At 39.4% G+C, this 27,444-nt stretch overlaps 1 protein-coding gene across 11 annotated transcripts in view; it reads right to left on the bottom strand.

Moving 5' to 3' along the window:
* DCC (DCC netrin 1 receptor) overlaps positions 1-27,444 on the bottom strand; it is a 1,416,568-nt gene that overhangs the window by 153,771 nt on the left and 1,235,353 nt on the right. For 8 of the 11 annotated variants that reach the window (XM_055559274.1, XM_055559275.1, XM_055559276.1 and 5 more), the window contains 3 exons: positions 19,476-19,571; positions 14,033-14,265; positions 6,490-6,628 (listed from right to left, as the gene is read on the bottom strand). In XM_055559274.1, the coding sequence (XP_055415249.1) occupies positions 6,490-6,628; positions 14,033-14,265; positions 19,476-19,571 (468 nt within the window). The remainder of the gene's footprint in view (positions 1-6,489; positions 6,629-14,032; positions 14,266-19,475; positions 19,572-27,444) is intronic. The other 3 variants (XM_055559271.1, XM_055559272.1, XM_055559273.1) reach the window with 3 other exon arrangements.

Below are 27,444 nucleotides of genomic sequence, written 5' to 3'. Positions count from 1 at the left end.
GACACGCAGGATCTATCATGCCATACATCATGCTTATTTTACCATGGATGATTTAAGTATCTGAATTAAGCAAAGACACAGAAATTAATATTTTTCCCGGAAGTTAACTGCCTTTCAAAGGTGAGCATATAGAGAGGAAAACGGAATATGTATGACTATAGAGAAAAGTATAATTGGCATTTTCAAGTGAGCGATTCACTAAAATTCAAGAACCATTATTAAAGTTAGCAAGATCAATGGCTACATGTCTCCGAGAAACAAAAATTCTGTTACAACTGCAGGATTTGTAAATGAAAGTTCACCTAATGCTATTTTTCCTTAAAAAATGAATTTAAATGCAGGTCACAACATCTTGCTTAGGTAACATCTGGTTATTTCCCAACAAGAAGGAAAAGAAATACTTGAAAATAGAGGAGACAAGGAATCTATGAGGATCTTAGTATCAACCTGCATGTGTGTGCTCAGTCACTTAATCATGTCTGACTCTTGGCGACCCCATGGACTATAGCCCACCAGGCTCCTTTGTCCATGGGATTTCCCAGGCAAGAATATCGGAGTGGGTTGCCATTCCCTTCTTCAGGAGATCTTCCTTTCCCAGGGATCCAACCTGCCTCTCTTGCATCTCCTGCCTTGGCAGAAGGATCAAACTGGTAGGAAGTAAAGATGTCAAGAAACCCTGTCTTGCTTAGAGCTACTCTTCCCAATGTTGTTTGACGGAAGCAGAAATCACCACCCCCAAATATTTTGCCTCTTTGGTATAAGAATTATCTTAAGTTGATTATTTTTTTAAAAAAAGCAGACAGAGGAAAAGTTCTGAAAATCAAGTAAAGTTACCCTCTCATAAAAGAGAAATTTATGTTTTATAAGGTATCCCCCTTTATGTGCCATGGGCTTCCCTGGTGCTCAGACAAAAAAGAATCTGTCTGCAATGTGAGACCCAGGTTCGATCGCTGGGCGGTAAGATCCCCTGGAGAAGAGCATGGCAACCCACTGTAGAATTCTTGCCTGGAGAATTCCATTGACAGAGGAGCCTGGGGCTACAGTCCATGGGGTCACAAAGAGTTGGGTATGACTGAGCAACTAACATTTTATTTTCCTCTTTGTACCAGCAAGTGGTGGATGACAAGGAGACAGAGACTTCAATGTACAGGATGACCACGCCCTCATTTATTGCGATTTGCCTGAAAAATTCCTGTTACTGGCTCCCTAACCCCCCAGCATCTTTGTCTTTAGCTGGAGATGGTATTGAAGATGGTGGCCATTTGAGGGGATTACTGTTTTCTTGGATATCTTCCATGTACACAAATCTATACTTATTATCAGACATCTGTTTTCTTCCTGTTCCTCTGTCTCTTATTACAGGGACTCTCAGCCAAAAGCCTGGAAGGATAAAAAGACTTTTCTTCCCCTGTGTGTTGCTCATCAAAAGTTTAAATATACTTCAAAGGCAACAGCAAACTGGCCAACCTCGTCCAGTATCTTTCAGACTCCCTCTGACCTGCTTTCTCCCCGGTTATGCCTTGAAATGCAGTTCCTTTTCCTTCCAGGTAACTCACAGTGCCCCAGTCTACTGTCCACAGTCTTTTCCAGTTACCCTAGATGTGACGTAGGCAGCTTAGGAACGTATCTAACTTCCACACTGGGGTTCATAGCAATTTCTTGATCTCTGCACAGGAGTGCTTGAGTATTACATTCACCTGCTGCTGCTGCTAAGTCGCTTCAGTCGTGTCCAACTCTGTGCGACCCCATAGACAGCAGCCCACTAGGCTCCTCTGTCCCTGGGATTCTCCAGGCAAGAACACTGGAGTGGGTTGCCATTTCCTTCTCCAATGCATGAAAGTGAAAAGTGAAAGGGAAGTCGCTCAGTCGTGCCCGACTCTTAGCGACCCCATAAACTGCAGCCTACCAGGCTCCTCTGTCCATGGGATTTTCCAGGCAAGAGTACTGGAGTGGGGTGCCATTACATTCACCTACTGTGTATTACAAATTGGTGCTAATTCTGAAGGCCTCTCCACACTTGCAGTTCTCTTCGGTGTCTCTATTGACTGTATAGTACAAAATCTGAGCATTACTGACACCCTATTTCCAGCTTCTCTTACTAAAAGAATTCCAGACAGGGAACACCAAACATTCCCATCTATTGTACCGTTTTATTTCCAATACCCCGATTCTCAAAGCCACTAGTTAGTTAGTTAAGTCGCTCAGTCGTGTCTGACTCTTTGCGACCCCGTGGACTGTAGCCCACCAGGCTCCTCCATCCATGGGATTCTCCAGGCAAGAATACTGGAGTGGGTTGCCATTTCCTTCTCCACTCAAAGCCACTAAGATTGTAAATTAACCAGAGCTGTACTAACAGTAATATCCTGACAAAGTACTCACTAGAATTAAAGTTTTTTTTTTGTTTGTTTGTTTTTTTTTTTTGGAAAAAGAAAGAGGAGAAGAAAGAAGGACAAGGAGGAGAAGATCTTTGGGTAAAAGTGAAGTGAAAGTCACTCAGTGGTGTCCGACTCTTTGCGACCCTATGGACATTACACTCCATGGAATTCTCCAGGCCCAAATACTGGAGTGGGTAGCCTTTCCCTTCTCCAGAAGATGTTCCTGACCCCGGATTCAAACCAGGGTCTCCTGCATTGCAGGTGGATTCTTTACTAGCTGAGCCACAGGGGAAGCCCATATTAAACATAGTTTCATATATATCTTTTAATGGAAAGAAAAATTCTTGCAAAAAAAAAAAAGATTTGTAATAGTGAAACATTGAATAGGCAATGCCACCTTAGGGAAGGCTTAGTCACGTAAAGTGATCATTCAAGGTATTTTCTAAACCACAGATAGAAAGGTAATTTGTTGTTTACTTGATCAGTTGTGTCCAACTGTTTTGCAACCGCATGGTCTATAGTCCACCAGGCTCCTCTGTCCACAGGATTTCCCAGGCAAGAATATTAGAGTCAGTTGCCATTTCCTTCTCCAGGAGGGCCTTCCTGACCTAGGGATCAAACTCATGTCTCCTGCATTGGCAGGCAGATTCTTTATTGCTGAGCCACAGGGAAGCCCAGGAAGGTAATAGATAACCAAAAATTAGAGTATTATACCAAACATGTGACCAAAGTATTAGACCTTCAGCTTCAGCATCAGTCCTTCCAACGAATATTCAGGACTGGTTTCCTTTAGGATTGACTGGTTTGATCTCCTTGCTGTTCAATGGACTCTCAAGAATCTTCTCCAACACCATAGTTCAAAAGCATCAATTCTTCAGCGCTCAGCTTTCTTTATGGTCCAACTCTCACATTCATACATGACTACAGGAAAAACCATAGCTTTGACTAGACGGACCTTTGTCAGCAAAGTAATGTCTTTGCTTTTTAATATGCTGTCTAGGTTTGTCATAGCTTTTTTCTTCCAAGGAGCAAGTGTGTTTTAATTTTGTGGTTGCAGTTACCATCTGATGCTGGGAAAGACTGAAGCAGGAGGAGAAGGGGATGACAGAGGATGAGATGGTTGGATGGCATCACTGACTTGATGGACATGAGTTCGAGCAAGCTCTGGGAGTTTGTGATGGACAGGGAAGCCTGGCGTGATGCAGTCCATGGGGTCGCAAAGAGTTAAACATGATTGAGTGACTGAACTGAAACCAAATATCGTAAGACATTTTCCAATTTTGGAATTAATTAAAACACTTGTTTTTCTAACTTGTTTTTTCTTAACTGTGTTAAAATTAAAAATTGATGCTTATTTAGATAACAAATGGTGATGATTAGATTGCTTCACTGAATCTAGGTTGATATTCAAAAAATATAAAATGACTCCAGCTTAAACTAGCAAAATAATATACTGAAGAGCTGGTTATTTAAAAAAAAAAAACCTAACGACTAATCTATTTCAGGTGCTGAGAAAAGTTTTCTTTTTCCTCAAGCCATGTGACTAGATTCTGGTATTAGAATCAATGCCTTAGATGTTTACGATTATCATATGAACTGCACATCGTTCCCTCATACTTACTTAAAGCTAAGAAATATATGTAAGTTTGTTTGGCTGCACTGGGTTTTAGCTGCGGCTGGCAGGAGCTTCAGCGCGTCATGTGGGATCTTTCGTTGTGGTGCAGGAACTCTCTGCAGGGGGTGAGGGGCAGCAGGCTCAGTAGTTGGGGCATATGGGCTTAGTTGCTCCTGGCATGGAGGACCTTAGTTCCTGACCAGTAATGGAACAGCCACCCCTTGCATTGTAAGGTGGATTCTTAACCACTTAAAAAGAAGGAGTAGCAATGTCCTCATTCATTTTTCCCCATCAAGAACATAAACGCACACCAACATCTTGGGCATTTGTGTTTGGACCGCTCAGATGCTACCCTCTCCTCCTTCATTTAGAGAAACAGGTGGCTTTTTCCTTTGGGGGACAAGGTCTCCTCTCTGTCACGTGAGCTGGGAGCAACATCAAATAGGAATTTCCTTGCCTCCACCTCACTCTCTGTAGCTGCGTGATTCTCTCTTCTGGGAAACTGAATGCTGATAGAAGAAAGGAGAGCACATGGAGTCACACGACCGCAATTGCAGCACCTTGCAGGGAGAGTGCAACAGTTCCTCATCTCTAATGCCCGGGGACGTGCTGCTTCTGCCCCTTGCCAAGGCATCATTATTTAAGCTATCCTTCCAATTATTTTTATTTTACCTAAATTAACTAGAGTAGAATTAAGGATTTATCACTGGGACAGAATACATGTTTCATTTCAAGAATTTGTCAGTTGCCATTATCCTTATTATGAGCAATTTCAGCACAAGTGCATCATATGTGGCCCCACAGAGTCTTTGCATTATTACAGAATTAGAAGCAAACTCCAGAGTTATTTCATTCACTTCATTTTCTTCTCACGGTTTTAAAATGTACAGACACTTGCGAATTACTTCTTGCTTATCATCATCACCCAAAAATCTTATCCATAGGCTATTTACACTTTTCTCCAGATCATTATCTGTTTTGACAATCACCCTTTCTACCAGTCACATTTCTAAAAGTTAATATCTTTCTGTCAGCTATGGGTCTCAACACTGATGTCCTTACAAGGCTAGGCAGTTCAAGAGAATTCAATAGGGTTCATTTATTAAGTCAGATGTTGTGTGTTTATGTTTATGATGGGGAAAAATGAATAAGGAAATTACTACTCCTTTTCTTTCACCCAGGGAGGACCAAATACCTTACTGGTTTACATTTAACTCCTTTCATCTCCTTTTAGGTTAAAAGAAAGAGCATGACTTTTATTCATCCCATAATGTATAACTCTCCCTAAGAAGTTAAGAACACTGGCATCCTGGGCATATTTCTAGGAGAATGATTTTATATACGTAAACACGTAAAGTAGAAGAAGAAGGTGTTGAAATTAAACAACTAGAAAAAACTTCTTGCAGAAAGAAGTGCCCTCAGAATTGTAAAAATATTCCCAGTGAACTCAGAGTTAAGGTAGTAATCTGAAATTAAAATTAGAGCTGCTATGCTCTAGGACAAATTCAAAAGGAAAAAGAAATTCAACTTATTCAGATAAAAGTTTTACTGCCATACATTTTAGAATTTGGAAATGTGTGGTATAGTTTACCCCCAAATATGATGTAATACCATGAAAGCTATTAAAATGTATGTTAAACCCTATTTCCTTCAGATGTTGGATCTCTGTGAGCTATGAATGCGAAGCGCACTGCATGTCTGCTAAGGTTACAAACTCAACATTTATGACCCACAGCAAATGTGACTGGAAAAATTTACAGTGAATTGCATTCACTCTCGATTTGAACTATTGCAAAATGCATGAAAGTTTTCCATTGTGTTGCCTTATTTCCAAACAGTGAACGTGACTCCCTAGAAATTTCTTCCCAGTCAACTGTGTGTGTGTGTGTGTGTATGTATGTGTGTATGTGTGTGTTAGTAGCTCAGTCATGTCGATTCTTTGCAGCCTCATGGACTGTAGCCCACCAGGCTCCTCTGTCCATGGAATTCTCCAGGCAAGAATACTGGAATGTGTAGCCATTCCCTTCTCTAGGGGATCTTCCTGACCCACGGATCTCCTGCATTACAGGCAGATTCTTTTACTTCTGAGCCACCAGGGAAGCCCATGAGGTAAGCACCCACGAGCCTACAGCTGTAATGCGATTCTTCATTTTGCATCTAATTTTTTTCCAAAAAAGTAAACATCTACAATGTCTGTTGATCAAAGACCAACATCCATTGGACAGAGTAAAATGCCTTTACTTCAATGTATTGAACAGCAGATTTATATTCAGAAATCCTCAATTAACGTAGAAATTAAAACCAGATTACTTATTCCCCTGGGGACTCATTTTCTTCTTATTTAGAGTCGGAAGAATAGTATTTGATATAAAAGTACTATGAATGATTTTATGCATGATTAAGTGTAATTGAGACATCACAGTGCACACATGTTCCAGATTCCTCGGAACCTAGAAAACACCAGTGGCAAATATGTAGTGGAAACATTTCTTCACATACCTGCCTCATACGTGGTGGCATGTGCGGTCATGCTCCAGGTGCTGGACCTTCTGTTTTTCGTGACCATGACTGAGAACTCATACATGGTGTTTGGTTTGAGGCCCGTTGCTGTGTAACTCAGAGACGTTGTGTCTTCTGACTACACAAGTGGGAAATAAGAAAAGAGATAAAAAAAATGAACTCTCTCAACTTGGTAAATCAAGACACAAAGGAAGACTATCCAAAGCAACAAAAAGGAATTTATTTCCAAACAGCAGAAGACCCAGGACAAAGCACTGACTTTATTTCCTTTCTGTCCCAGTTCACACTGGCTGATTGTACATCTAAAACATAATCGATAAAATCAGGTGTTATGTTGTTCAAAGGGGCAGATAGCTGATAAATTTTCCCAAGTGAGGCAATAACCACAGAGACAGGACCAATTCCACTTCCTTTTGTCAGTTCCATTTGTAAGGTTATCTGCACTGACTTGAACTTCAATTTATTTCTAATAATTTAAAACTTTTCTTTCAGAGGCTTTAATGTTTTATATATTTCACATAAATTATTATGGTTATTTTCCATAGGTAATAAAATGAATTTTTAGAGATCTAATGCTTATTATTTTTTTAAAACAAGGCTTATGATGCAGACTTCTACGGATGCAGGATCTAGATAGCCATTATAAAGAAAATGGACAGCAGCGATATTGTGTCATGCATTCTTCTTTCTTTATGAACAGATCACGTTAAACACAGACTGAAGTACAGTCACTGGAGCAGTTAATCAGGAAGAGAACAATAAATCAGATAAAATTTAAATGATTACGTACGTGTTAATATTTTTCATCCTCTGAATACATTATTTTTCTTTTAAACAACAGGTTAAGGATATTTTAGTAGAAAGTAAATTAGCTGTCTCTATTGCTTACTCAATAGATCAAAATTGTAATAATGAAACAGGTTAATCTCCCAGGTTAACGTGTATTTTCCATATGATGAGGCAAATTTAAAACTACTTATGCCTCTTATACATTTCAATTTATGATTGCTATTTAGTCCTTGATCTTCTTCCAAGGTTAAACATTTACTTTTAAATTTATTACATTTGTTGTATTTCTATGTCTAGAAAAATCAAGGAAAACATTTTGTCTCCACCTATGTCATAACTATCTCCTCCCTAGCTACTCCAGTATATCTTTCTTATTTTACTATGAATCCTTCTTAGACTATAGCTCTGAAAATCCTACATTTCATTATAAAACCAAATAAATATTTAACTGTACTAATAACATTTTGATGATGTGCCCATCCATCCTATTAAAGTGATGACCTCATAAACATTTATCAGAAGCTCCTCTTAAAAAAAAGTCATCAAAATGTGAGCCCTAAATAAATGCAAAAATAATTTATAGACTCAGAAAGATGGAACCCCATAAAAAAAAAAACACACATGAAATGGGCAGCTAGTATCTGATGTACTGATATATAACTTCCAATCTTGCCCTCCTTCCCTGTCATGATACCACTAAGTCTTAGAAGTAGAAAGATGGGGAGAAATGGGGCAATGAGATATAGTTTGGCTAGGAGGGAAGGATACACTTTAATAAAACTTGTCTCTTTGAACATAGACACGACTGGCATTTGGGAGACAACCAAGCTTGTATTTGGTTGTCTTTGGTTGTATTCCTTGCTTGTATTCCTAAATGACACACTTGCATCATTTAAATACCATGAATTCACTGAATTTTCTCAGGAACTTTATGGAAGGTTACTGCTCATCATAATTCATTAGCCTGGAAGTACTCTGGGAAGTCATGGCTGTTTGTGTGTGTGTGTGTGTGTGTCCATGAGAGAGACAGAGCACAGAATATATAGGTACTACCTCTCTGAGCCTCGGTTTCCTCATTTATAACATAGAAATAACCTCAGCACTGACCTTACAGTGCTAATTAAAGTGCGAAAGTAAAACATGTTACCTGGCTCAGAGCAGGTACTAAATAAATGTGAGCTACACTACTTTATGCATTGCCTAGTGTGAAATATAGGTACTGTATATGTCATATATATACACATACATATATATATATATATGGAATTTTATGTGCGTGACAAAGTCTCCATTGAGCTATAAGAATTTTGAGGACACTGGATCTTGCTTAACTTCGTATCTCCTGTAATACCCATGCTCTAATCAGTAGTCAGTGAATGCATTTTGAAAGGAATTTTATGTAAAATATCAAATGAGCAATCACTTTAGTAGAAAATAAATTATATAAACAGTTCTCTATTTGATAAGGAAAGTCAATATAAAATCTTGGGCAATCAAAATATGAATGTCTGGCCTGACGTGGGACTAACTGAAGTAGAAAGTATTCCTGTGGGGAGTGGTCTGGATAAAGCCATCAGGTCATCTGAGGCTCTAGTTTGATGGGGAATTCTGTCAAGTTGTACAACCTACCCATAAAGATCTCTACATACGTACACAGCTGTAAAGACTCTTACTTATTCTTTTTATAGTAGGTGTCAACACCCCAGTCACATAGATGAGAAAAATGAGATTGAGAAATTAAGTGACAGGACAGGACGCAGCAAAGCCAGCTTGTAAGCCCTGGTCATTTGCCTCTAGGTATGTATTTGGTCATGTATGGATGTGAGAGTTGGACTGTGAAGAAGGCTGAGCACCGAGGAACTGATGCTTTTGAACTGTGGTGTTGGAGAAGCCTCTTGAGAGTCCCTTGGGCTGCAAGGAGATCCAACCAGTCCATTCTGAAGGAGATCAGCCCTGGGATTTCTCTGGAAGGAATGATGCTAAAGCTGGAACTCCAGTACTTTGGCCACCTCATGCAAAGAGCTGACTCATTGGAAAAGACTCTGATGCTGGGAGGGATTGGGGGCAGGAGGAGAAGGGGACGACAGGGGATGAGATGGCTGGATGGCATCACTGACTCGATGGATGTGAGTCTGGGTGAACTCCAGGAGTTGGTGATGGACAGGGAGGCCTGGCGTACTGCAATTCATGGGGTCCCAAAGAGTCGGACATGACTGAGCGACTGATCTGATCTGATCTGATGTATTTGCCCCTGTTTATACTGTGCACTCTCTGCCCAGCTTATATAGTGGGGAGTGAGATGAAGTAAGAGATGATAGAGGGTGTGCATTCTCTTCCCAGCTTATAAAGCTATAGTGGGGAGTGAGATGAAGCAATAGACCATAGTGGGTGTGAAAAGTTCAAAATGCAAAGCCAAAGCATTCTATTTCTATTCTTTATAAAATTTAAATGTATCGTATGCCCATTCTGGATTGACCAGATACGGTCTGTATTTATCCTTGCTCTCCAACTTAACTAACTCTCCCCCTCTAACCCTTCTTCTCAGGGTGTGGGTGCAGAGTGTGCATGTGTGAGAAAGGTGATGAAATGTTAATACTTAAAAGCTTTATTAGGTCAAGAAGGTGGTGAGGAGAGAAAAAGTAACATTATTATTTTTATTCTCATACCTCAACCCATAAGTGAACTCAATCTCTCCTTACAGATGATTTTTGGTTGGCTCTCTTCTGTAGGCATTCTTAGTGAAACTCAATAATTCTGTCTGTTCTATTAACAATTCAACTAAAAAAAAAAATAGTGCTTTTGGAAATTTTGGAGCTCCAATCATTCTGCAGAGATCATTGTCCCTGAGAACATTTCACACACTGGCAAGGTACCCGTGGCCATTCTGTGAATGAATGTACAGCAGCATGGGCATAAAATTTTTAAAGTAGTCCTTTAAAAGTAAACTTAGAATTGGGTAATCGGCATATAAAGAGATTTTTTAAAAAGTGTTCTCTTATGTCTCATTTATTGTTTTATTTGATAATGTTATCTTTATTTATGGTTCTGCTGTGTCTTAAATCTGATACCATAAGAAGATGGATAGGACGCTTATTTCGAGGATACTACTTAGACTAGGCTGGAGAGTTCCTCCAAGCACCTGACCTCGCAGGCAGGCTGAACCAAAGGAAACTGCTTTTCAATTGGTTTCAACTAAAAACTGATTTACTATGAAATGTGAATTTTACGCCCTTTAAAGGCTGAATGAAACTAGAAACAGAACTAGCATGACTACCGGAAAAAAAGAGGCAGACTGACAAAATTATTGGTGGATTTTGCTTTAACTCCAGGGTCTTAAAAGTCAGGAATTTCCAAAGGACATTTTAATTCCCCCCAGATCAACACTGGCTTGAGGCTGGATTAAGCACAATGGCAGTTTAATGGAAAGAACATTGGATAAAGTATCGGGAGATCCAAATTCTCCTTGAAAGCTATCCCAGTAAAGTGGTGCGGAGGAGGGATACAGCGGCGTATGAAGATTCTGGAGTGCCGGGGTCAAACTACTGCTCCCTCCGTTGCTGGGTAACAATTGGGCTCCTTGTTTTTCTTCTAGTTTTATTGAGATATAATCAACATACAGCACTGTGTAAGCTTAAGATGTACAACTTAATGATTTGACTTACATACATCAGAAAGTGGTCACCACGAAACAGTAAGTTTAGTGAATACCCACCATCTCATATAGATGCAAAATTAAATAAATAGAAACAATATAGTTTGCTTGTGATTAGAACTCTTAGGATTTATTCTATCAATTTTCATATATAACACCAACCAGTGTTAATTATATTTATAATGTTGTACATTATATCCCTAGTGCTTATAACTGGAAGTTTGTTCCTTTTGACTGCCCTCCCCTCCCTGCTTATGCTCTTATTTTTAAAGCTACCTTCTTCATCCTAAATGGGCTTTGCTTGTGGCTGACACGGTAAAGAGTCTGCCTGCAAATGCAGGAGACCTGGGTTTGATCCCTGGGTTGGGAAGATTCCCTGGGGAAGGGAATGGCTACCCACTCCAATATTTTTTTTTTTTTTTTTTTACTTTTTTATTCTCTGCTGAGAATCACAAAATGATTTTGGAGTTACTGGGCCAATTTCTTACTTAGCCAGGAACATTTTTATATTTTCTAAATTTTAAAATAATGAAATGTCCTTTTTATAAAGAAAAAAGGTGTTTAGAAGAAAGAAAAGGCATTACAATGGCACAAGTATAGTAAATGACAGAAGGACCCATTGTGGTCGAGGCGGGGGTAGGAAATGTGCACACTGCTGGAATTGTGCACCTTTGATGCTGGCGATCTTTGGAGGAGCTCTGTCTCAGCCTGAAGAAGAATGGATGTGAAAGCACATTTGAAACCCACTCCTCACACTGATGTGATCTTCTGACACTCAGCTCTGACCTTTCCCTTTGGAGAGGTTAAAACTTCCCTTCGGAAGATGGGTCTTTTTTTTTAAAAAAAAATTATTTTAATTGGAGGATAATCACAATGTTGTGGTGGTTTTTGCCATACACTGACATGAACCAGCCACGGGTGCACATGTGTCCCCATCCTGAACCCCCCTCCCTCCTCCCTCCCCACCCCATCCCTCTGGGTTGTTCCAGAGCACCGGCTTTGAGTGCCCTGCTTCAGGCATCGAACTGGTCATCTGTTTTACATATGGTAATGTACATGTTTCAGTGCTATTCTCTCAAATCATCCCACCCTCGCCTTCTCCCAGAGTCCAAAAGTCTGTTTTTACATCTGTGTCTCTTTTGCCATCTTACATATAAGGTCATCGTTACCATCTTTCTAAATTCCATATGTATGCGGTAATGTATTGGCATTTCTCTGACTTCAGTCTGTATAATAGGCTCCAGTTTTATCCACCTCGTTAGAACTGACTCAAGTGCATTCTATTTTATAGCTGAGTAATATTCTATTGTGTATATGTACCACAACTTCCCTATGCATTTGTCTGCTGATGGACATCTAGGTTGCTTCCACGTCCCAGCTATTATTGTAAACAGTGCTGCAATGAACATTGGGGTACACATGTCTCTTTCAATTCTGGTTTCCTGGGTGCGTATGCCCAGCAGTGGGATTGCTGGGTCAAATGGCAGTTCTATTTCCAGTTTTTAAAGGAATCTCCACACTGTTCTTCATAGTGGCTACACCAGTTTGCAGTTTGACCAACAGTGTAAGAAGGTTCCTTTTCTCCACTTCCTTTTCAGCATTTATGTTTGGAGATTTTTTGATGGCAGCCATTCTGACAGGCATGACATGATAACTTATTGTGGTTTTGATTTGCATTTCTCTAATAATGAGTGATGTTGAGCATCTTTTCATGTGTTTATTAGTCATCTGTAGGTCTTCTTTGGAGAAATCCTCTCCAGTAACAGGGAGGCCTGGCGTGCTGCAATTCATGGGGTCGCAAAGAGTCGGACACGACTGAGCGATTGATCTGATCTGATCTGATCTGATTCTTGCCTGGAGAATTCTACAGACAGAGGAACCTGATGGGCTACAGTCTGTGGGGTTGCAAAGAGTCGGACACAACTGAATGACTAACTCTTTTTCATCTTAAATAATCATTTTGTGAATTTTTAAAATATGTTTTCATATATTATTTCACTTGAATAAATTCTGAATTCTATAAAGTACTCCATGGAGCTGAGTTTATTACACATTTCAAAATTGTAAGTAACAATATTAAGTATGTCAAAGTGTTAGTCACTTATTCACGTCCAACTATTTGCGACCCCATGGACTATAACCTGCCAGACTCCTCTGTCCATGGAATTGTCCAGGCAGGAATGCTGGAGTAACAACTAAAAGACATTAAAGGACCTCTATGATCTAGCACAGTCCTAAGTAAATGGTGGACGCTTAACAATTATTCGATCTCATTTTACTCTACATTTGTGTATTTTTATATACACTACTCATGTGGTAGGCTTAGGAGGTGGTGTTCGATTATATAAATGAATATTAGTTGGAGTTGCTCTGGCTGACTGATAGAGATGTGAACGGACAACAATGCCTCAAATGTGTATCTCTAAGGAGCTCCTGGGTTGGGGTTGGGGTGTGTGTGTGTGTGTGTGTATGTGTGAGATGACTCAATGAGAGGACAGGGATAAGCTGGTCTAATTCATCTTAAAGGGGAGGGTACACTGTGCATTTTCTTTACAACATGAGGGCCTTTCAAGGCTAAATGAGGAAACAGATATTAATGACTTGAGATGTGTTCACCATCTAAGAATAGAATAAAAAAATCTTCATGTACTCCTTCTCATATTCACTATAAGATGGGTCTCTGCATACAATGTTAATATGCATGACTGCGGCATAAACCTAGATTCCACATGAAAAGAAAAACACCAAAATCTATCCAAGAAACTAATGCAGAGCTCTGCTATTTTCAAAAGAAAATGGCACTCCCTTGTACAGAATTACATTATTTATACAAACCCAACATCTGGTGGAATTCAAATAACATTTCGCAGCTCTTGATGCTTTTCGACCTCGTCTTAGAATTGTTTCCTGAGACACGATAATTTCCATGCCAGGTTTAGAGCGCTGAGTTTTAAAATGCTTTGTTTTCCATTTCGTGTCACTTCAGCAACATAACTCATGACAGCCCAGGAAGTGTTTCAAACAACGGATTAAACAAATGGCAGTTCAAGGTAAACTTCATACGACCGGTTAGAACCTCACCTTGTATTTGGCGTTCGCAGAAAAGCTGGTCCTCCACCGGACAGTGTAAAGTCGCACTTCGGACGTTTTTTGGTTCTTAGGGACAGAGTTGTCTGCCCAGCTGACCCTCACGGCATCGTGGGTAAGAGCCACAGCCTGTACACCTACTGGTGGGAGCATGGGGGTGGAGACATCTGGGACCGAGGTGGGGAAGTCATCAAGCAAAGGATAATAATCAACGGGGTCAGTGGGATCTGGGTTTAAAAACCCGACCAATGAAGCAAACAAATAAATACATAAACAAAAGAGTTAAAAAAATAAACATCAGTGGCAACAGGTCACAATGAGTTAAATGTATGGCAATAATGATGAAAGGGAACATGAGAAGAACAGAAAAAATTATAATTAATTCAATCGGAAAACTCATTAGAAACAGTATTGCTAGATTACAAAGGTAACCGTTTTCCATAATTCCCTTATTTCCTTAGAATGCTTCTATCAATTTGGCTGTCGCTTCTCGTTACATATTTTAAAAGTCCACTTTTTTTTCTTGGAATGTTGCACATTGCTTCTTCAAAGATCCAGTAGAGAATTCATCAATTTTATAACTAGAAAGATACATCAAAATAAAATTCTAAGGACTGTCTATTTCATTTCCTCCTACAAAAGAAAGAAATGCCTATCTGATACCTGTTGTGTTGTTTTTCTCCTTCTCTAACGCGACTTGGTATCTCTAAAGCTTTTATTATTGCTTAGGTTTTATCTGCATAAATATTGTGTAGGTAAGAAACAAACACAGGATAATAAGCAGAGGGCCCTGAGATCCGTAGCAATCTATGGCTATGACTGCATGATGTCAGACCAAGTCCACATGAGTCAATGATGTGATGGTTAGGTTTCACATGGCACATGGTGTGGTTAGATTGAAATCCTTAAAGAAAGTGTAAAATTGTCCATTTTACCCACATTCTCACAGAGTAAGTTATTTATGGCATCCCTATATTCTATGTTCCTTGTTCTACAATTTTAAATTCCAAGGAAAGACTTCCTATCATTGGGCAGAGAGACAGAATGAACTCTGTATGGACTGATGAGATTCACAATGAGATACACACATGCTTTGATCCGTAACACAATCAGAATCTGAATACTGATGTCTGTGGTTTCACAAAGTTCTCTAGGAAAACCTTGTATTTGTTTTGATGCTGTGGATGCCAGAATCAGGAGAGTTTATTTTGCAGCTGGAGAACAAGTCCAATATTGAGCCTTTCATTTATTACTGAAGGTGTTTAAATTTGTTAAAATTTTCTTTTAAATCATACATGTGTTCTCACTAACAAAAAATGAGATGAGCTCTTAGACTGGCCATACAATGGCATTTGGGGAGATGAGGCCTACCAACACATAGAGTGTCTGGAACAGTAAACATACTGAGTTTACATCTGTAAGTATAGTATAGAGACTATGGGTTGAGTTTCATGATTATGTCACCTTGTTCACTGAATTTTAAAAGTCTATTCCCTACTCATCACTGTTTTCTAATGAAGTATTTAGTAGTTTACTGGGCTGTGGTCTTTGGAGCAAAATATAAAATCTGAAAGGAAAAAGAGAACAAAAAGAAGACAAAAAAAAAAAAGAGAGAGAGAGAGAGAGAAATGTGTGTTTAAAATTTAATGACAGAGCCCAGGCTTTTCATATTTCCTTTGATGTGTCTTCTTATTAAGGGCTCCTTTAAACCCGAATGGATTTATGAGATGATGAAGGGCAGCTGAAGACACTGCAGCCTCTAGGAGGATCCCAATCAGTCATCAGGCTGGTACATCAGTGGAACATTCTGGCAAAACTAAAGCAGGCGCTGTCTTCACTTGACTTATTTCTATTCTTAGCTGACTTAAAGAAGAATGTTACGCATAGCACAGGACTACTCTCAACCACAAACTCTTTGTAGATCAACTTGTATTCATGTTATCCTATCTATTGTTTCTTTGCCTAATCTAGATTTGTTGAAAAACTATACTAACTTTATCGTTTTTCATAGATACCCCATATAAGGTTTTCAAAAGTAGTGATTTTACTTTAAGCAATGGTAATAATTCTGCTATTTCTGGCTTTTGGAAAATTATGTTTTTCATAAACTTCTTGTTGAGTTTCTCAGAGTCTCAGTTCCAGAATGCATCCATAAATTTCAAACAATGCTGCTTTTTGATATATACCTATGAACTCATGTAATTCAAAATTTTCTACCCTGGCCAAGTTTTGCTTGCTTATTTTTGGTGGAAATTTTTTTTTCAGGCATGGCTTGACATTCTATTTGCCACTTCTTCCATAGTTGGGCTAATGCAACAGCCATAGTTACATGGACAATTTGACTTTAAATTAAAATTAAATACAATTAAAGTGTCATTTATTGTGTTGCACTAGCCTATTTCAGATGTTCAACAGTCACATGAGCCTTGTGTCTGCCATACTGGATACAGGAGGTATTTCTAACAAAGCAGAACTTGTTAGTAGGTAGCACGCACTGCTCTAAATATATGCTACATATATTCCTAATTGTCTTTCCCTCACAGGTCAGAAACTGAGTAGTTGAATTAAATAAATTATTTTGTTGCCAAAGAACTCTGTTTATGTTTTTTTTTTCTTCACCATTTGCAGTGGTGATATTCAAAAGAGTGGGGGAAAAAAGACAAAAACACAAAATATAGCTTTAAACCTTTTGCTAAAAAGAAAAACCAATTCAATTCCTAATAGTTGTTTTGGTGAGAAAATATAAGTGTTTTAGTCAATATACTAAAGCTCAAAACAAGCTTTTAAAAATAATACAATTTTATATCTGGATTGTACTTCATTTAGACATTTATGAAACAATTGAAAATAAATTCAAACAATGCATCTCATTATTCGCCTGTTCTCATCCAGTCTCCAGGCTCAAAATGTCTTATTCTTGCAACAATATCAAATAAAATTTTAAAAAACAGCAGCAAAACAAGCACACTGTTAACCTGCCCTTTTGACCTAGTGAGACTTTGCTTGGCTGTAATGCTGATGTGTTCAGAATGAGATGCGGTCCAGAGTGGACCAGCATCTATGAACACATCCATGTGGAAATCACCATAGCCTGATATTCCAGCCTGATGCATTTACTGCCTCTGAGCTTTATTATTATTACTATATGTTCATCTCTTCCAGGGCTGCTCATGGGAGTACTGTGCAGAGGCTCAGAGACCAAAAATGTCTTCTAAGGATCCCTAAGACACCCTTACTGTGATAGTTTCCTGCAGAACCTAAACCTTTGATTCTGTTTATTTGTTCTTTGTTCTCTGTGCTGTGTGAAAACACAACAAAATAAGTCTGCCATATCTGGGCAGGGATGTAGAAAGAGCTGGCTTTATTCATCCTCTCCAACCCCTTACTGACTTTTCCCCAATCAGGAAATCCCTCATATGCTTTTCAATTCTCAGTATTATTTCATTTCTCAGATCCATTAGGATTAGTCATAGCAGGAAAAAATGGTCTTAATGGATCACTGGTATTCTAGAAACCACTCTGGGGATGCCATATGCTAAGAATTAAAGAATGAAACAAATGTTAAGGGAAAAGAAGTTAACAACACCTCAAGCAGTTCTCTGAGCAATTTATCTTCAAGTTATCTGAACTCTATCTCTATTTTAACTAGTTTCTGCTCAAAAAATGGATTTTGGAGGTCATCTTTGTGTTCCTTCCTTGTGGTCTTTAGTTTTGGTAAAAAATTATGAGTTCTTAAAGACGGATCATGGTACAATTTTGTTTGGCCTGATCATAAGCTCAAATTCATAGTGAGGACTTTTCTAACTGTCTTTTACCCTAGGCAAGAAAGAGCTGACTTAATGAATAAACATTATGGGAAGTGCTGGCTCAGCCAAAGTGGTTGCTATCACTCAAAGGAATTTTGGCAGAATAAGAGAATAAGAGGAAGTAAAAATCCCAGACACCCTTCACCATGTTATCTCATGGTTTCCATCCTGGCCTCTATTTGCCTCATATCTCTATACTTAGACACAACACTTTTGACAGTAAATGTTCTCTGGGTAATATTTCTTATTTACTCTTTTTTTGGGAGTCAGAGTCCCTCTGATAATGCAATGCAAGATATATACTGTCTCCATGGATAAATTAATATACTGACATGCACCCATGCTTTTGCATACCACTTCAGACAGAGCACAGATGTCAAATCCAACAGCCAAAGATTCAAGGAGACTCTGGGATAATATCAAAGGTTTAAAAGGAAATTTGGTGGACATCAGTAAAGGGATGGTACGCTGTGAAAACCATCACATGACAACCGCAAATCTGGTTTACAGCTGTACATTCTCAAGACAGTTTCGGAATGAAACTGCAAGATTTGGAAAACAAATGTACAAAGTTCACATAAATTTAGGTGGTAGCAGAAGTCACAGGACCACATCATTTCCTGGAGGTTCATTTTTTCCTAGCTGCCAGGACTCATACTCAGGCACCCCAGTAATTTTCCATGGTGCTCCTACTAAATCCTGCTCCTTTGCATCAGATCCTTTGTTGTCATTAAGGTGAAAACAGCTGATAAGTTGAATGAACTTTGAGGATTGTGGGTTTTGAAAGGATCAAAGTAACATTAAGAAGATGGAGTAGGATCCTGGGTTTTGCTTTCACATTTCAGACATAAGGCTATTAGGAGTGGTCATGTGACTCTAAGTCATGTGCTGGGTCATGAGCAAGCCTCACACGGGTACTTATGGTACTTATTCTGTTTCTGAGTAGGTCCAGCCTTATTCACAAATAGTCTCCATAAATGACCGGGATCTCACTTTCTAACCCACCCTTTTCTCTTTCTCATTTCCTTGAGCCCTGTTTTCCTCCTTTGCCTCCTCTAAGGTCCAACTCACATAACAATTTCCAGAAGTGATAAGCCCTTGAAGCAACCAATTCCTTCAGTGCCTACAGGCCTTGGGCACTGTTGGGGTGACCCTTTGGCCCAGCTCAGAAAGAAGCTCCTGTATGACTCAGCCTAGTCCAAACCAGCCCCATGAGGGCAGTTCATGCTTGTTAATATCAGCTTGAAGGACCCTCTGCAATGAAGCTAGTGTCCATTCAGGCACCTGATGGTCTTCTGCAGAGACCCTCCTGCCTACATTGAACTGATTTGGAAATAAGTTGCCCAGGGGAATGAACAATGATGTCAAGACACCAAAATATGAAGCTACTGGAAACAAATAAAGAGAATAAGGGATCTGCATTCTCTAAGTCCAAGTACTAATTTACAGACTGAATTCCTCTCACAATTTTGATAACCCCCAAAATAATAAATTGTGCGTGTATATATACACATAAGGCTCGGACATGACTTCATACATTTTTTTCTTCATTATTTGTTTTGTTTCATTTTGGTTTGTTGTTTTCACAACTCAAATGCCTTGTGAAAAAAAGATTAACTATTTCAGCTTACCTGTGATAGATCGGGTGGTAGCACTTTCATAAAGAGGAACTCCTTCTCCTGCATTGTTAAAAGCTTTTAGGGAGATGACATAATGGGAACTTGACTCTGGAGGAAAACAGAGGAAAAAAAAATGTACGTGTGGGTTTATTTAATGTGCTGAAATACTCAGGATAAACATTTTCCTGAAATCAAATCGAATATAGTCAATTAAGCAAAGAGTTGAAAAATGAGTGAGCTTGATTCTGGGAAGAAGGCAGCAGTGGTGGAAATATAGTTTTTGATCTTCCTGAATCTCCAGGTAAAAAGAGACAGAAAGACTAGATGGAGAAACAAAGGCCTTCAGACTTCTATGACAAAATGAGGTGATGGGGTCTATATGTTCACATCCTAAAACACCAGTGGATGTGGACAAACCCCCAAGGCCCTTAGAACCCACACGTTATTAGTATCTGTGGGAGAGAAATTGGAGGGAAACATCAATCCTGAAAACAGAGTAATTCTAAAATAACTACCAGGTAATGCTATTAACAGAAAGTGCAATAGACCAGTTTGAGAATAGTAAATATAAACCCTTGAAACTACCTACAAACTCTCCTTTCTGGGACAGGGTTCACCTTGAGGACAAACTATTCAAAATATATTTAAAATTTATGAGTAGGTCAAACAACAGACATGAGAGGAAGAGAAAGTCCAGATCAAAGTAGGAGAGAGGAATAGTTTTGAAAACTTGGAAAGCAAACTGCCACAATTTTTAGTGTGTACCAGGGTTTGGCCAACTTTTCTGTAAGAGACCAAGACAGTCCATACAGCTTTGCAGTCCACCTAGTCTCTGCCACATATTCATCTATGTTTGCTTACAACTCTTCAAAAGTACAAAAAGCATTGTTAGTTCAGTGATGCCCAAACAAAAATAGGACCTGGACCAGATTTGACCCACAGGCTACAGTTCCCTGAGCCCTGAGCCCTGGTGTAAGAAAAACAAGAGGACAGGGAGCTTTGTGTATTTAGAAAAGCTATTTGAAGTTCTGAGCATGCAGGGAAACAAATCTCATAAAAGCAAGCACAAAAAAATCTGTTGAGGTTAATTTCTTACAAAATAAAATAAGGGCACTATCATACCTACAGACAAGTACACAAAAAGAGGATCAAAAGTACACAAGAAAAACACATCAAATCTGCGATTTGCTATCCCAAAGTGAGCTAAGTAATGTTAAGAAAATAAAATCCCAGAGATGCAAGAGTAACATAAATCAGAAGGATTACAATTCAGAAACGAGGTGGCATATTTCAGAAAGAATTATATTTAAGTAAAGAAGTAATTTTAGAAAGAAAGTATAACAAGGTGAATAAATAAAGCAATAAGGAGAAAACAAAAACAAGAGTACATTAAGAAAGAATAAAGGAAAACGCAGGAAACAGTGATACAGATGGCAGCACACACACACATTTGAGAAGAACTTACACTGGGCTGACAGTGGCCCTTGAGGGAAAAAAACCAAAGAAAGGGAAAAGAACAAATGCACAGAAAAAAATGCAATGCAAGAAATTTTTGCTGACTTAAAAAAATCTTTCAGGCATGTGGACAAAAAGAATACAGGATTTATAAGGGGGAAATTAGATTATTATCAGATTTTTTTGACAGCATCATTTTGTGCCAGAAGAAACTGAAGTGATTTGAGACACTCAAGGTAAGAAAATGTGATCCAAGGATTTCACAGTCAACAAGAGTTAACTTCAAATATAAAGGGCTGTTATAACAGTTTGATAACACCTAAACTCTTACCAACTTGCAAGGAATCAGGAAATATTGTTCCCCTGATCCTGAGAACCACTGGAAAATGAGCCTTAGATATTTAAAGTGACCTGAGAGATACTGATCTAATAGCTAACTGAAGAACAATAAACTTAATGAACTAAGACTAATTGAGGGTTAAAAGGAGAAATTTTATTTTGTAACACTACATGTTCTGATACTGTCCCCATATTATAATCATAAGACAAAATTAAGGGAGAATGGGGATAATATATATAGAAACATCTTAATAACTATTATTGATGGTGAAACTATTATTAATGTTCCTCTGATACCAATGCAATATGAGATAGAGCAAACGAGAAATCACGAGAAAGTCTAATTCTGTTGTACCCTACGTCCTTCAGATTGGGATCCCTGGTGTGAACAAGGACACACCTCTGTAAAGGACATACCCATGTAAAAGAGAAGAGATGAAGTATTGTGTTCCTAAAATCCAATTGAAAAAAATCAGTTTAAATGCAAAAGGTATTTTATCTCTAATTCTGTCCACTGAAAACATCTAGAAACACTGACTTAGTGACACAGGTATCTTTTCACCCAAACTGAGATTCTGAAAAAAATATATTTTGCACTGCAAGGAACAAAGGCTTCTTGGAGAACTGGTTGATTCCTAGTCTAAGGCAGAAAACATAGCAATTGAGACTGAAGCATCCTGAGATCCCAAGTAGAAAGGAAACCATCAAAGAATAACAGGATTGTGTCAAACGGATTTGGAAGTCAAGTTGGAAGAGCTTCCACAGAACCAAAGAGGAGGACAAACAGCTCAATAAATATAAATGTTGCAATGAAATTAAACTATGAATGTCTGAATTCATAGATACGTTAAAGAATAATAAGAGTTGGTCATTTCTGAATTGGACAGGGGAGCAAACTACTATCTTCAAGTCCAGGTAATGAGCCACATGTTTAGCATGTCCTTCTTAAACAAACTCTACCAGTGTGCCACCAAACAGTATATGAAGGCTGTATCCTATTGTAACAGTATTCCAACTAATAAGAAACATGCAAATATCGCTAGTTTTCAGCCTCAATGAACAAACTACACATTTAAGAATTCATGATTGCTAAGATAAAACAGAGACTCTAGACATTATATACCTAATGAAATAGGGCATCCCAGGTGGTGCTAGTGGTAAAGAACCCACTTGCCAATGCAGGAGACGTAAGAGATGGTAGTTCGATCCCTGGGTTGGGAAGATTCCCTGGAGGAGGGAATGGCAACCCGCTCCAGTATGTCTGCCTGGAGAATCCCGTGGACAGAGGAGCCTGGTGGGCTACAGTCCACAAGGCTGCAAAGCATTGGACATGACTGAGGCGACTTAGCATGCGCACCACAATGAAATAAATAGTACACTGCCCTCTAGTCTGGCTGAAGGGATCAAACCTACTTGGTCTGATCAAGCTTCTGGATCCAATTGCCAATTTGCAGAAAATACAGCCAAGAAACAGGGTGAACTCTAACTTAATTCATGAAATGATACATTGGTTACATGTGGTTTTCTGTGTCTGTGTTTGGTTTTACAACAGCTTTTAAAATGAATGAATTTATCTCTGACAGTGTTCTTTGAAAACTGATTAGATGGATTTTTCTTCATGAAATTTTTATGTGACCTAAATATTCGCCTTAAAGACATGACATTCCAAATGACAATGACACAAGAACCACAATGCAACAAGAAGAATAAAATAAAATTACATTTAATGCAGCCAAAGGGCTTCCAGTCAGTGACTGCTTCACCTCAAGAGGAGATATTTATTTTTTTTAGACTTATGTTATCAATCTGGTTTACCAAAAAAGAGTGATCGGTCAACAAGTGTTAAATGCTGTTGGAGATAAAAGAATGTTTGGAAAGGATGGACCTCTCTTGCCAGGTTACAATCATAATTCTGGGCAGAGAACACAATGAAAAAGTACATAAAATTAAGCAGAAAAGTATGTCATACAATGTATGAATGCTACATGAGTTTAGCGGCCTAAAAACTTGGTGAGGGATTAGCTCATTAAGGAATTATCAGACTTGGAACTAGTACTGAAGGGCACGGATAGGATCTAGAGATAGAAGGATGGTCATGGGTCACGGCCTTGAAAAACTCAGTGGCCAAAGAACTGGAGAAGGTCAGTGTTCATTCCACTCCCAAAGGGCGGTGCCAAAGAATGTACAAATTATCATACAATTTTTCTCATTTCGCATGCTAATAAGATTATGCTCAAAATCCTTCAAGCTAGGTTTCAACAATATGTGAACTGAGAACTTCCAGATGTACAGGCTGAGTTTAGAAAAGGCAGAGGAACAAGAGATCAAATTGGCAACTCCTGCTGGATCGCAGATAAAAGCAAGGAAATTCCCCAAAAATGTGCTTCATTGATTACTAGAGAGCCTTTGTGAGGATCACAACAAACTGTGAAAAATTCTTCAAGAAATGGGAATACCAGACCACCTTAGAAACCTGTATGCAGGTCAAGAAGCAACAGTTAGAACCTTACATGGAACAACAGACTGATTCAAAACTGGGAAAGGAGTACGACAAGGCTGTACTCTCACCCTGTTTATTTAACTTATATACAGAGTACATCATGTGAAATTTTGGGCTGGATGAATCACAAGTTGGAATCAAAATTTCCTGGAGAAATATCAACAGCCCCAGATATGCAGTTTATACCACCCTAATGGCAGAAAGCAAAGAGGAATTAAAGAGCCTCTTGAAGACAGTGAAAGAGGAGAATGAAAAAGCTGGCTTAAAACTCAGCATTCAAAAAACTGTTATCATGCATCTGGTCCCATCATTTCATGGCAAATAGATGGGGGAAAAGTGGAAGCAGACAGATTTTTCTTTTCTTGGGCTCCAAAATCACTACGGATGGTGACTGCAGCCATGAAATTAAAAGATGCTTTCTTCTTGGAAGAAAAGCTATGATAAACCTAGACAGCATATTATAAAGCAAAGACATGACTTGCCAATAAACATCTGTACAGCCAAAGCTTTGGTTTTTCCAGCAGTCATGTATGGATGTGCGAGTTGAACCATAAAGAAGGCTGAGGGCTGAAGAATTGATGCCTTCAAATTGTGGTGCTGGAGAAGACTCCTGAGAGTTCCCTGGATGGCAAGGAGATCAATCCAGTCAATTTGAAAGGGAATCAACCCTGAATACTCCCTGGAAGGACTGATGCTGTAGCTCCAATACTTTGGCCACCTGATGCAACAAGCTGACTCATTGGAAAAGACCCTGATGCTAGGAAAGATGGAAGACAAAAGGAGAAGAGGGTGGCAGAGAATGAAATGGTTAGATTGTATCACCAACTCAATAGACATGAATCTGAGCAAATTCTGAGAGATGGTGAAGGATAGGGAAACTTGGCATGCTACAGTCCAAGGAGTGGCGAAGAGTCAGACACGACCTGGTGACTGAACAACAACAAAAGAATAAAATATCTCAGAGAAAAGATGGGTCAGATTGAAAATACAGTGAGGAAGATCATCAAAGCACTTTTCTATTAGGAAAAAAACACTTTATAGTTACTGGATTTCAAACATATATAAACTACAATGTAAACATTTATATTAGATTCAAACCACATCTAATTACTTCTTTTGGGTGCAATTGCATTTAATTTACCAATATACATATACTATCTATTTGTGTTTGTCTATATATTTCTTTCGGGCTTTCCTGGTGGCTTAAGAGGGAAAGAATCTGCCTGCAATGCAGGAGAAGCGGGTTCACTGCTTGGGTTGGGGAGATCCCCTGGAGGAGGCAATGACAACGCACTCCAGTACTCCTGCCTGAAAAATTTCATGGACAGAGGAGCCTGACCAGGGGCAGTTCATGGGGCTGCCAAGAGTCAGGCACAACTGAGCAACTACACAATAATGCGCATTTCTTTACCAAGAGAGTGAGAGAGATATCAGGAATGCCAAACTTGCATGATTACAAGTTAGAGTTTTATTTTTGATTTTGTCTTTGTTTTCAAACCTGAGAGAGGAAGGAAGCGAGAGTATGGTGGAAATATTTGGCTATAGTGTCAAAGACAATATGGCCTAGAGGATCCCAGACAGGAATCCATTTAAGTACTAATAATTCATCAAAGGAGAGGGGCTAGCACTCAGGTTCAGGGTGTTGTTAGCCTATGGAGAGCAAGCTCAGAGTTGTCAAAATTTCTGGAAACCCAGAGTTTTATGGGAAATCCACAAATTTTCAAATGTTGGCAAATGATTTAAATAAAGAAAACTTGTGCTGGCAAAACAAAATTATATATCTCTGAACTGAATCCAGGTCCGTGGCCCCTTGTCTATAACCTTAGAGTCCTATATATACAACTACATTCAAATATGTATGTGTTCAGGGAAGAATAGGTAATAAGGTGTGGTTCTGTCCCTTCTGATGTGTGTGTCAGAAGCTTTCTCTCTTTTGTACTTTAATAAAACTTTATTACACAAAAGCTCCGAGAGATCAAGCCTCGTCACTGGCCCCAGATTGACTTCTCCTCCGGAGGTCAAGAATCCTGGCATCTTTTGTGGTTCAGCAGCAAACTTTCATCTTGGGGGCTCATCCGGGATTCTTCAGGACAAGGTAAGGATGCTTGGAGCTCTAGTTCTTTGTTCTAGTGAACATGCTTTCTGCTGTACGTTACTAACTCTACAGTGTGCTTGTGTGAATGAATGACACACCCTGAGTGAAGCAAGTGAGAAGCCCGGCTCTGCGGCGACCTCATACAGCTTATGGCAGAAACCCTGTTGGGGGTTTATACCAACCTGCCAATGGACTTCCCTGGTGGCTCAGATGGTAAAGCATCTGCCTACAATGCAGGAGACCCGGGTTCAATCCCTGGATTGGGAAGATCTCCTGGAGTGGCAACCCACTCCAGTACTCTTGCCTGGAAAATCCCATGGACAGAGGACAGCCTGGTAGGCTACAGTCCATGGGGTTGCAGTCCATAGAGTCAGTCCATGGGGTCTACAGTCCATAGAGTCAGACACGATCGAGCGACTTCACTTTCACTTTCCTTAGTCAAGATGTCAACAGCAATCAAGGTCTACAACAACCAAGTAGAAACGATAAGATGTGATAAGGAGGATAAGCATGAAATAATAAAGCAGGTGTCCGTTATGCAAGGCTATTGGATACACGGGTTTTCCCTGGACCCCTCTAATTTAGACTGGAATTCAAAGTGAAGAATTTGAATTCCTGAGCTCTGAATTTCCCACTCAGGGTTAATGCTGAAGTGTCTGGGCGGTCAGCCTCATCCATGTTACACTGAATTCACACCTTCCTCTCTCTGTCCTTACCTCCCAGCTGCCCAATTTATACCTCTTCAGGGCACGTATTCCGCAAAAGTCTCTGGAGCATTGCTGCACGATTGGCTTTCAGTTTTGGAAATAGGCATTCCTTCTTTCTTTTTTTAAAAAAAGAATAAAAGTACCATAAGTGATTCATTCTCATTTCACTGCCTCAAATTTTGGTCTCAATTTGAATTACAAGAGCATGTGTACCTCATCTAGCTGCTGTCTGGCTCCTGAGCAGTGTTCATCATTTCTTTATCTCCTCCACAGTAAAGGTGAACACACTGTCATTTCAATTCTGACTCTTGCTAATATTGATAGCCACGAAGTCTATAGTAAATCTCTGAGCAATGGCAGCTCCTTCCACACCATGTCCATCACCCATGGTAGAGGGTACGCTCACAAAGACTATGGAGTTTTATCATTTGCCAGCTGTTGGATTAATGAGCTACATTGAGTGCTAAATTCCACAAATCCTAACCATGGTGTGTACACCTTGAGGGTGATGAAGCTTTAGTTCATTTCAGTTCAGGTGCTCAGTCGTATCCGACTCTTTGTGACCCTATGGACTGCAGCACGGCAGGCCTCCCTGTCCATCACCAACTCCCAGAGTTCACTCAAATTCATGTCCATTGAGTCGGTGATGCCATCTAACCATCTCATCCTCTGTTGTCCCCTTCTCCTCCCACCTTCAATCTTTCCCAGCATCAGGGTCTTTTCCAATGAGTCAATTCTTCTCATCCGGTGGCCAAAGTATTGGAGTTTGAGCTTCAGCATCAGTCCTTTCAATGAATGTTTGGGACTGATTTCCTTTAGGATTGGACTGGTTGGATCTCCTTGCAGTCCAAGGGACTCTCAAGAGTCTTCTCAAACACCACAGTT

Source organism: Bubalus kerabau, chromosome 21 (assembly GCF_029407905.1).
Source record: "Bubalus kerabau isolate K-KA32 ecotype Philippines breed swamp buffalo chromosome 21, PCC_UOA_SB_1v2, whole genome shotgun sequence".
Taxonomy (NCBI): Eukaryota; Metazoa; Chordata; class Mammalia; order Artiodactyla; family Bovidae; genus Bubalus; species Bubalus kerabau.
The sequence above is the reverse complement of the archived record's forward strand: the minus strand, read 5'-3'. Positions and strand labels throughout refer to the sequence as shown.